General features: G+C 15.2%; 3 protein-coding genes and 2 non-coding genes across 6 annotated transcripts in view; 2 read left to right on the top strand and 3 right to left on the bottom strand.

The window, feature by feature from the left end:
* Positions 1-1111, bottom strand: part of PGSY75_0730900 (EMP1-trafficking protein) — a gene marked incomplete at both ends in the record, with an annotated part of 3014 nt that extends 1903 nt beyond the window's left edge. Inside the window, 2 exons of the mRNA XM_018785144.1 lie at positions 1-809; positions 914-1111. The exon at positions 1-809 is cut by the window's left edge and continues 1903 nt beyond it. Coding sequence (XP_018642645.1) covers positions 1-809; positions 914-1111 — 1007 coding nt within the window. The remainder of the gene's footprint in view (positions 810-913) is intronic.
* A 2933-nt stretch (positions 1112-4044) lies between these two features.
* PGSY75_0730800 (putative exported protein) lies at positions 4045-5004 on the bottom strand (the record flags this gene model as incomplete). 2 transcript variants are annotated; one of them, XM_018785143.1, is made up of 2 exons in its annotated part: positions 4045-4745; positions 4935-5004. In XM_018785143.1, 2 exons carry the CDS (start codon positions 5002-5004, stop codon positions 4045-4047), a joined length of 771 nt encoding a protein of 256 aa, XP_018642644.1. The 2 variants fall into 2 exon arrangements, with proteins under 2 accessions (XP_018642644.1, XP_018642643.1); XM_018785142.1 differs by having other exon boundaries at positions 4045-4749; positions 4939-5004.
* A 2203-nt stretch (positions 5005-7207) lies between these two features.
* Positions 7208-7279, top strand: PGSY75_0730700. The gene has a single exon. It is a non-coding gene; the product is annotated as a tRNA-Thr (tRNA).
* Positions 7280-8025: 746 nt separating this feature from the next.
* On the bottom strand, positions 8026-8098 carry PGSY75_0730600. The gene has a single exon. It is a non-coding gene; the product is annotated as a tRNA-Val (tRNA).
* Positions 8099-11446: 3348 nt separating this feature from the next.
* PGSY75_0730500 (hypothetical protein) overlaps positions 11447-12769 on the top strand; it is a gene marked incomplete at both ends in the record, with an annotated part of 7551 nt that continues 6228 nt past the window's right edge. Inside the window, one exon of the mRNA XM_018785141.1 lies at positions 11447-12769. This exon is cut by the window's right edge and continues 6228 nt beyond it. Within this exon, the coding sequence (XP_018642642.1) occupies positions 11447-12769 (1323 nt within the window).

Genomic DNA, 12769 nt, shown 5'->3' with positions numbered 1-12769 from the left:
GATGCTTTATTTGAATTATTTACCCTGTTATTCATACCACCATCAGAATTACTTTTAAATTCTCCTACAAATTTATTTCCAGTATTTGAAGACTTATTTTCTTTATTTACAGTATTAACATTTATGTTACTTGGAACTTTTTGCATGTTATTTGATGCTCTTTTCATAAGATTAGAACGACTAGGAGGAAAATTATGGTTCTCTTCATATTCCATTTCATCAGACATTTCTTCATTCAAATTTTCATCATATAGATCATATTCATTATATTCATCATACGGATCATATTCTTCACTATCATCCTCATAATCTTTTGTTATTTTATTTATTATATTAGAAACATTACCCACAACATGTTTATCAATATTTGTTATACCACTTGATAGGGTATCTTTTAAAGTATTTATATTAGGTTTCACTGCTTCTTTTACATCGTTACATGTTTCAGTAAAACCACTTATAACAGATTTTAACATTGATGACACACCTCCACTTTTTGATGTATAACCATTATATTTTTCTAAAGCCTTATTATAATTTTCACCTTCTTCCTCATAATATTCTTCATAAGAATTTCCTTCTTCATTTACTTCATCATCATAATATTCACCTTCAGCAAATTCATCTGTCGAAGTATCCTCCTCTGAATATTCTTCATCATAATATTCTTCCTCACCATTATTAACATATACAGTAGGTTGAGGTCTACCATAATTTCTTTGTTTACGTTCAGATAATAATCTGATTGATCTTATACTAAATAACCCTTTTATATTATCTTTCTTATTGACCTCCTTACAGTACGTATCCTACAAAATAAAAATAATGTAATATATAATATATAATAAATATTGCATCCAATTTGATACATTTTATCATATAATTATCAAAAAAGAAAAATTGTTTAACTTACATGGCTCGATATGTTCAATATACATATGAAAAAACTAATAAATAATATTTTTATAAGAATGTAATAGAACATTCTACTTTTTTTTTTTATATTATATTCCCCAGATATCATTTTATGATACATAATTGCATAATAACGTTTGGACATATATTTATTATTCTCATTACGTTTTATGATACTTGATCTATTATATAACATTTTATATAACTTACAAAAAAACAAAAATAAAAATAAAAAAAAAAAAAACAAATTTTATAATTCACATAAAACAATTTATGCAAAAAATATATTCATGGGATATATTTTTTAGGTTCACATATATTTATTATATAAATATATATATATATATATAAATAGACATATGTATATATTTATAAATTATAATAATATGTAATATTCTAATTTTTAACATATGTGATATTTTTTTTTTTTTTTTCAAATATTATAATTACTTCTTCAACTAAAAAAATAAAAAAAGAAATGTAATATTAACATCAAAATATTAAAAAATAAATACAAAAAAAATAAGAAAAAAATAAGAAAAAATCAGTTATAGTAATCTAAAACAATAAAAATATTATCAAATCATTTAATATACTTTCATTTTTATGAAGATTTTACATATTCTTATATAATAGAACTAATATAAAAATAACATTTATTGTAAAATACAATATTCTATTTTTATACGACAAAAAATATGATATATAGATACATGTAAATTAAAATAACAACATATAATTTGTAATATATATATATAAATATATATAATATATAAAACAATATATTAATACACATATATATATATATATATATATATATATATACAACTATCTATTTTTTAAAATAACAGAATACGTGTATTCTATAACTATATCCTTTTTTTCAATTTTTTTTTTTCCTCTTTTTTCATAATATATAATAATAATAATAATAATATATATATAATATTTTATAACGTTTAAATTTAAAAATTATACAAAACTATATTAAAAATAAATAGGAAATAAATAAATAAATAAATAAATAAACATATATATGAATATATATAATTATTTAAAACCTAATATTACATTTATTCATTTAATTATTTTTTTTATATATTTTTCTTTCTACAAAAAAAAAAAAAAAAAAAAAAAAAAAAATATTTATTTTAAAATAGTAGTACTACTTTAAATTTATAAACAAAAAAATAAACTAATAATAATGAATTATAAAAATATATTAAAATATATAAATGCGTTCATAAAATAATAAGAAGAAACAGTGGATCCCAAAAAAAAAAAAGAAAAGGAAAAAAGTACATAAAAACAAGAGAATGATAATTTAAAAAAAAAAAAAAAAAAAAAAATACATAAATATGTTCCATATAAAAATTCTATTTTTATTAATATAAATAAAAAAAAAAAAAAAAATACATAATTAAAAAAATATAAATTTTTTTATTTTAAAATTATACATTTTAATAATAGATCCCATTTTATATATGATGTAAATTAATATAAAAAAAGTAAATTAAGAATAATTATAATCATATATAATCTATAGTACATTATTTTATTTATAAAAAAAACATTAAGGTACATGTACTTAAAAAAAAAATATAGGAAAATTTTCATATATCATTTAAATTTATATAAATATATATATTTATATACTAGCATTTTTTTCCAATAAAATAATAATATATTTATTTTTCTTTTTATGAAGGAAATAAATTAATTATATGGAGAAATAAAATAAATATAATTTACATAGAAACTATTTGTAAATTATGTATATCAATTAACCGTAACATAATTTAATTATATAGAATATGTATATATATATATATATATATAGTGTATATTTCTACGTTTAACTGCATGAATTCATTTATATTTATATATATACTATATATATAAAAATATATATATAATATAATATATGTGAATATATAAAGTATATATATAAAAAATATAATATATATATAATAATTACTAATAAAACCTAAAAAAATATATATATTTTTGAAAATATATTATTATAATTTCTTATTTATTTTTTCAAATTATTTATTTATTTTATTTTACAACAAACAATAGTTTTAATATACCACATTATATATATATGAACAATAGTTTTATATTAATCTATATATTTAAAAAAAAAAAAAATTTATGGTTAACACAAAGTGTTAAATACTATATAAAAGTACATAATTCTCCCGGAAAATTAAGATTAAGGTACAAAAAAATTAACTTAAAAATTTTATATATAATAAGTAATATACATATATGCATCTATCAAATATTATAAAATTTTTATGTTGTTTAATTATTCATATTCAAATAACATCTTTATAAATGATAATCATAGTATATATAAAATATATATATATATATATATTTTTATTTATATATATTTTTTTAATTTATTATTTTCCTTTCAAACATAGTATTTACAAGCTAATGTTAATATATAACAAGGATGATAAATATTTTAAATAAAGTAAATATTTTCCTTCATAAAAAAAAATATGAATAAACATATGTTCTAATTAAAAATAGAAAAGTGTGGAAAATTAAATATTTCTACATATATATATATATATATATATATATATAGGTGTATATATTAAAAATTTATTTTATCTTATTATTTAACTTTTTTAAATAATATGAATTCATTTTAAATAATATGAATTCATTTTATCCTTTTAATTTAATATATTTCTTTTCCTTTTTTTTTTTAAGATATAAAATATTCTATAAGTATAATTTCTTTAAAAGCACATTTTTCAATTATTATATAACTAATTAGTTATGTATTATAAAAATGTTAATTATTAATTATCATTAAGAAAAAATAAATATATATAATAATATCAAAACAAAAAATAGATTAACAATTTTTCATACATATTATGTAAAAAAATATATGTATATATAATAATGTACAACGTGAATCTCTTAAAAAAACATTAGGAAAATATAAAATTATTAATTCTTATAAAAAAAAAAAAAGAAATAAAAAACATCGCTTTCAAAAATACTACAAAACAATAAATATGAATAAACATATATATATATATATATATATATATATATATATATATATATATGTGATATTTCCCATATTAGTTATAATATTTATTTTTTCCCTCTGAATGTAGACGTTCCAGGATTCTTATTATTCTTATCAGGGGTTTCTTGATGTTCATCTTCATCGTCATCATCATCATCTGTATTGTCATCTTCTAATAACGATTTTATTTCATCTTTTATATTTGTATTTTCTGTAACATTAGTTTCCTCTTCATTTAAAAATCCTTTGAATAATTTACCAGGTATTCCTGTTGCACCTTGTACATTGTTAGAAAACTCACCTCCAAAGCTTTTCATAATATTCTTAAATCCATCTTTTAAAGCATCACAATCTTTCATAATACCTTCTTCACCTCCTTCTTCAATATTTTTCTTTATACCTTCTTTTAATGCTTCCATTTGTGGCTTAATATCATGCATAACACCTTTAACGATATCTGTTAAATTATGTTCGGTATGAATATTTTGTTTAGCTGTACCATCATCATTTACATATTTTGCAAATAAATTAGTCTTAATACCCTTAAGTAATGGTGCCAACAAACTACCCAAATTACCACATGCAGATGTTGTTTGATTTATAAAATTATCAATGTCAGGAACACTACCAGTATTACCATGAGCAGCCGATGTTGTACCGCTGGTTCCTGGCTCTTGGTGGTTTTCATTACTAGCCAAAATTCTGTTATTTCGGAATCCTACATTATTCACATTCTTGTTATTCATATTATAACTCTTGGAAAGAACTCCCTAAATAAATTACAAAATTATATAAATATAAATATAACAAAAAAGTAAATTAAAATATCTATATATTATATTATATTATATTATATATATATATATATATATATATATATATGCACGCTTCTTTTCCTTTTTTTTTTTTTTTTTTTTTTTTTTTTTCATTTTTTATAATAGGTTTTATTATAAACTTACATTATTTGAACCTTGAAAAGTAGCAGCAAAACAGGTAACGGCTAAAATCTTTGTAAAATGAACCATTTTAAAAAAAATTTAGTAAAATTAAAAAATATATATATTAAAATAAAAATACAATATTATTTATATATCCAATAAAACAAATAATATTTTTTTTAAAGTTTTATTTTTATAAGTATAAATATATAAATAACATATATATATATATATATATATATATATATAAAATACATATATTCTCAAAATATTTAAGAAAAATAAAATTCTATTACTATTTTTTTTTTTATATACAAAAAAATTTTTATAATTTGTTCATAAATAAATATTTATAACAAGAAATTATAATAATATACTTTTTAATTATTTTCAAAAATTATAATTATTTTAAAAAAACATTATACATACATAATATATAGATAAATATATTATAAAATTTATTATTCTTTTTAATAAATATATATTATATAAAATATTTATAATCTATATTTTTATATAATGGTCATAATTTTTTTTTTTTTTTTTTTTTTATCGTTTCCTATTAATTTTTCTATATTTCAAATAATTTATTGTTTATTTACATGTAGTTCTCTTTTTTAAATAATAGAAAAAAAGTATTCTTATAATATTATATATATATTTATATTATAATAATAAATAATTAATATATATGTAGTCGTACAATTTATTTTTTTTAACATGTATAAAAAATATAAATTAAATATATATTTATTTATGCACTAGTTGAATTATACGATATTTTCATAAGTACGTTGTAAGTACTTTAAACCATATATATAAAAAACAGTTTGTTCATATTATTTTTTTTTTTATCATATCTCCGAATTTATTGGAATTATATATATATAATAATATTATGTTATATATATATATATAATAATAATAATAATAAAATATATATATAATAATAATAATAATAAAATATCAATTTTTTATATATATAATAATAATAATAATAAAATATCAATTTTTTTTTTTTTTTTTTTTTTTTTAACTATAAATGAAAATAAATGAGATTTATATTTTAATTATAAATTCTATAGAAAAATATATTTAAATTAAAAAAAAAAAAAAATAAAAATAATAATAAATTGATAAAATAAATAAATAATTTCTAATTTTATAAGAATATTATATTTCTATATAATTGTCCCATTTTTATAAATAAGTACTACGATTTTATTTATGAATAAATCCTAGAATATATAAATAAATCCTACATAAATTATGTACTTAAAAACTGTAACAAATAAACTTTAAAAAATGAAGGATCCAACTATCACAATAATAATAATTATTATATATATATTTATATATATCTTATGTACTTTTTATATTTTTTAATAATTTTTACTTCTTAATCAAAGGTATATTTTAATTATAATATTATATATAAATAATTATTCTTATCAAAAATATAATGGACAAAAAAGAAATAATATACTTTATTAATTATATATAAAAAAGTACTTGTTTTTGCATACAAATTAATTATTATATTTTATACATATTATATTCTGGTTTTATCTAACAAAATAAATATTAAAAAAAAAAAAATAAAATCAATACATTATTTACATTCATATAATATATTTTTAACATTTAACGTTTACATATGAATATTTTTTTTTTAATTTTAAATAAATTATATGCAATTCCATTTTGATTATATTAAACATATTAAGAAATACTTCTAAATATATTTGAACAACTATGAATATTCTATCCGTTCTACAATTATTTTGATATAAATAATATAAAATTAAGGTGAAATAAATATATAATGTTTTATATTAACATAAGATTTTTTGTAACATGACAATAATAGTAACATATTTTTAATTCCATTGATTAAAATAAAAGAAAAAAAAAAAAAAAAAAAAAGGAAATACTTTTTAATTATATATAAATATAATTATATTTCTCAATAATATATTAAATCATATATAAATATTAATAAATAAATAAATAAATATATATATATATATATATTATTTTTTAATTTCATACGTTTATGAAATATATTTTAATTTTCATATAATTACACAGATTTTCTGATTTTAAATAAAAAATTATATAATTGAAAATTTTCAAAAATGTATAAATATAATAAAAAAAGGAAAAAAAAAATTAATTTTTTTTAGGAGAGAAAAAAATAATATATATAAATATCAAATAAGGAGAAAAAAAAAAAAAAAATTCATATATATAAATATATATTAACCAGTGAAATTAAATTTTAAGTGTTGCCACCTTAGCACAGTGGTAGTGCGTTGGTCTTGTAAACCAAAGGTCGGGAGTTCGATCCTCCCAGGTGGCTAATAAAATATAAAAAATAATATTACTCAAAATTTAAAAAAATAGGAAAATTGTATTAAAAAATAAAGTTTCAATTCATTTTAAATAAAAAATTTACATGAAAAAAAAATACAATATAATATATTTATATATAATAATAATATTTACATAATATGTAAAATTTTATTATATATATTAAAAATATGATATATAAGAAAAAAAAAAAAAAAAAATATATATATATATATATATTAATTTAACAAAAAAATTAATTTTTTTTTTATTCTTTAAATTGATAATTTATTAAAATTATAAATATAATTCTTATATATAAATAAATATATCTTTTTCTTATTTCATCTTTTAAAAAAATAATCTAATACATTTATGAAAAAAATAATCATTTAATTATATATATATTATCACGTTATTTTAACATTCCATAAAGTTTATTAATATGTTTTATTCATATTTTTAAAATATTTAACTAACATTTTTAAACATAAATTATTGATGATTCATATACGAAAAAATATATTTGTAAATATATAATATATATTATCACATGGTTTAAGATATCATAAATTTAACATATATTTTTTTAATTAAATTTAATTATAATTATAATCCTTTTGTTTTTTTTTTCCAAAAAAACGAAAAAAAAAAATTTAAATTTATTATATTGTATATTAACTTTTTTTCTATATTTATAAGAAGATTTATATAAAATCTGTTTTTCATTAAATATTTAAAAATAAAGTATAAAAATACGGGCACCGAGGATCGAACTCGGGATCTCCTGCGTGTAAGGCAGGCGTCATAGCCACTAGACCATGCCCGCTTAATAAGATTTTTGAAATCTTTTAATCTAAATAATTAAATTAACATTTATATATTTTTTATATATATTTAAATTAATAATTATATTATATACTGCAGTATATTTATTATTAAAAAAAAAAAAAAAAATTAAAAAATATAGATTTCTTAATTTATTAAATTATATATATATTATATAACTTTTTTTTTTTTGTTTTTTTCATTAATCATATAATAATTTATTCAAATTATTATTATTTTATGTATTAAATACATGTTCAAATTTAATTTTTTTTCTATATAATGGTATTTAAAATTATATGTATAGCATCAATGGTAAAATTTTTTTAATTTTTTAAATTGTAGATATAAAAATATACAAAGGCTTAAGGGTTTGTAATTTGCATATACAAAGGGACAATGATTTTATATGTTTTTTTTTTTTTTAAAACTTTATCAAAAAAAAATAATGTTGTTATATATATATACATATTAAGATATATTATTTTAAGAATTTCAAGTTTGTATATAAGCATTATTAATACTATAAAATCCCAAGGTATGTTATGCAAATAAAAAATTGAGAAATATTGTTCTATATATATATAATAATGTAATATCTTTGAATTAATATTTTATTTTAATAATAATTAAAACATAAGTAATAGAATCAGTATATTTATTTAATTAAAAGTGAATATAAATATATATCTTTATTTATTATCTTTTTCTCGTCTTATAATATTTATTCATATTTGAACGTATTATATTTATTTTAAAATTATCAGTATTAATTACAATATATAGTAAAAAAAAATTAATAATCATTTGGCATAAAATAGAACATATATATATATATATATATATATATATATATACATATATTTATTTATATATTGTATCAATTTTTATATATCATTATCAAAATTGTGTAATTTCATTATAGGTGAATTTTTTTTTTCTGATTTCTTTTTATAAGTTATAAAATATGAAAAAATATTATGATGCATATAGGTATATATAAATGATATTACTGATAAATAATAATTGTATATACATGAATATTTTGTTCTATTTAAAAAAAAAAAAAAAAAAAAATAGATAAATTAGACATAATAATAAAATAGATATACATCATCAAAATGGATATATTAATTCTTATAAAAAATATATGATTTTGTTATTATATATGCTGAGAGATACGGAATATATTTTTAAATGATATAATTTTTTTTTTATGACAACAGCCGTTTTCTTGTCATTATTTAATTTTAAACAATATATAAAATAAATAAATAAATATATATATATATATATATATTTGTCTAAGTAATATGTAATAAAAAATATGTCATGTACTTATTTTATTAAACTTCAAATGTATATATTGTTATTATTAGAACAGTTATTATTAATATATATTCTATTATATTCATTGCATATGCAGAAATTATAAATATAAATAATGAATATTTTAAACATAACATATTAAATTATTGAAGTTATCATTTTAATATGTATTCGTATATTTCTTTTCTTTTTCCTTTTTTTTTTTATCATAATAATTACGTACATATATTTTTATTAATAAATTATATATATATATATATATATATATATATATATTATATTTATTATTTAATAACATATATTTTTAAATATAAAAATATTTGATTTAAAATATTTGATAAATAAACAACTTTATTTATAACTTTATTCCATATGTGAAATTTGAATTTTTACACATTCATAATTTTTTTTTTTAATTTTTAAACAAAAAATTAAAACAAAATGAACAAAAATTTTATTATTTATTCAAATAAATATATTATATATGTATATATATACATATTGACAATATAATATATATATATATAATATATATATGTACATTTTATATATTTGTGTTAATATTATAAAAAAGAAAAAAATTTCTTTTGTTTTGTTTTTTTTTTTTTTTTTTTTTTTTTTCCATTTCAGAATTGACTTTTGTTTAATACTTAAGTTTTTAAAATTTGTTCATTTTTTTTATCATTTTGATTTGTAATGATTTGTTTTAAGTTTTTTTTTTTTATTTATTTTGATTTTTTCTTTAATTTTTTTGTTAAAGAAAGAATAAAATTGAATTTTTACACAGCTTTATATATATACATACATATAATATATATATTTTATATATGTATATATACGTATTACATTTGCATATTTATTAATTCACATTATATAAAATGGGAAACACATAATATATAATCATATTTTTGTTTAATAAATTAAATATAAAGGAATAATTTACAAAGAATTTACAAAATTATATAAATGTATGTATGTATGTATATATATATATATATATTTTATTTTTATTATTTTATTATTCGTATATTTATTTTTTTTAAATTTATTTTTACACAGAAAGAAAAAAAAATTCGATCAATTAGAATTTTCCAAAAAAATTACATTTGTTAAAAATATAAAACAGAATAAAATAAATAAATAAATAAATAATAATTACAATTGTAAAGATTTGATGAAATATTTTGAATGTGTAAAGAAAAATATTAACATATAAAAATATATTAAGATATATGAAATATAATTTTATAATATTCATGTACACATTTCATTCATTCATTCATTTGTATGTATGTATGTATGTAATATATTATTGAACTATGTATATATTTTATTCATTTGTATGTTTATGTTATTTATTATTATGTTTATGTTATTTATTAATATATTTGTGTTATTTATTAATATGTTTATGTTATTAATTTGTATACATATGATATCTATTTGTATGTAATATATTATCTATTTGAATATAAACAATTATCGATTTCTTTGTATATATTCCCTATTTTTCAGTTTATTTAATCCATTTTTTCTGTATTTTTCCATTCACTGCTCTTTTACAACTATGTATTTTATTTTATTTTATTTTTTTGTATATAAAAATTCTTTTTGTATTTGAAAATAATGTCTCAAATTAAATAAAAATTAACAAATTCTGCTAATTCATTTGTCCAATTTTTTTTTTTTTTTTAATAACAATTTGTTTATTCAATTCTATTGCTTCAATTGAAGTTTAATATTCTCTTATTTTCTTTTTTGATAAAGCAAAAAGTTTGTTAATTTTTATACATAATATAGACACATATTAAAAAAAAAAAAAATAAAAAAATTAAAAATATAACATAAACATATATATAAACATAAATATAAATATAAAAATAAATATAAAAATAAATATAAAAATAAATATAAAAATAAATATAAAAATAAATATAAACCTAAAAATAAACATTAAAAAAAAAAAAAAAAAAACATTAAAATAATCATTAAAATAAACATTTACATTTATATATAACAAATGGGGAGAAGTGCTACACAAATATATAAATTAAGAGAAGAAAATTTTGAAGGAAATGAAAATACTTGCTATAATAGTTTAAAAGGTTCTTCTACAGATAATAATTTATTAAATAAAAAGTTGACTCCAAGTAGTTCATTTAAATTTAATGGAAAATCTGAAAATATAATATTAAATGATAGTACAACCAATAGTGATACACCAAATAATGATATAGAAAATAATAACACACAAAATTACATTAAATTACTTCAAAGTAATATAAATTTTAATAAAATGAAAACACCCCAACAAAATACAATTATTAATCTCAATAAAATTAATCAATTATCTGATAAGAAACAAATATCTTCTAATAGAATAAATAATTTATGTAATTACGATGAAAAATTATGTAATATATTAGATAATAATGAAAAAGATAAAAAATATTTCCATGAAAATAATAATATAATTACACATAATTATAAAAATAATATAAATTCAACATTATATAAATATAACAATAGTTGTATAGAAAATTATGAGTGTGATTATATAAATAATTCCAGCATAAATAATAAATTAAATACTACTAATAAATTTTATAATATAGATCAATTCTATTTATTGGATAAAAAAAAAAAAAAAAAATCTATGGAAAATCTTAAAAGTTATATATCTAATTATGGTGAGCCGATCAATAGTTCTTTCATAATTAAACCTTTTAATTCTTATAGCAAATCATCAATGAAAGTAAAAAATATTTTAAGTAATGAAAAAACAACCCTATGTAGAAAAAATTGTAAAAATTTTATTCTGAATAAAAGAATAAACTTGGAACATTATAATTCGAAAAAGGGTAGTACTAATAATAATGATATGAATGAATGTGACGTAGTTAATAATTATAAACAAAACTACGAGAATAATAATTATAATGGTAATAATAATAAATATAATTATTATAGTGATAATAATATTAATGATGATGATGGCCATATAAAAAAAGGAAAACATATTTATTTTTATAATAAATATATTATGTCTGACAATAAACCTATATACAACAATGTCAATTATTTTAATAAAAATGAAAGGAATGAAATTTCCGATGGAACCTTTAGTTATGATATCTTTAATCCAAATAAAAATAATAAAGACAAAATATGTATGCAGAGATTATATTACAGTAATGATTATTTGAGACCAGTTATATGTGAATATAAATCTTTTAATAAAAAAATATATAATTCAAGTATATGTTTACAAACGGAAGAAAAACATATACCCATTTCAAAAGAGTATACAAATAAAAATGGTGATAATAATGATGATGATAAT

The sequence above is a fragment of the Plasmodium gaboni genome, chromosome 7, assembly GCF_001602025.1.
Source record: "Plasmodium gaboni strain SY75 chromosome 7, whole genome shotgun sequence".
Classification (NCBI taxonomy): domain Eukaryota; phylum Apicomplexa; class Aconoidasida; order Haemosporida; family Plasmodiidae; genus Plasmodium; species Plasmodium gaboni.
This window is presented reverse-complemented; position numbering and strand designations above follow the sequence as displayed.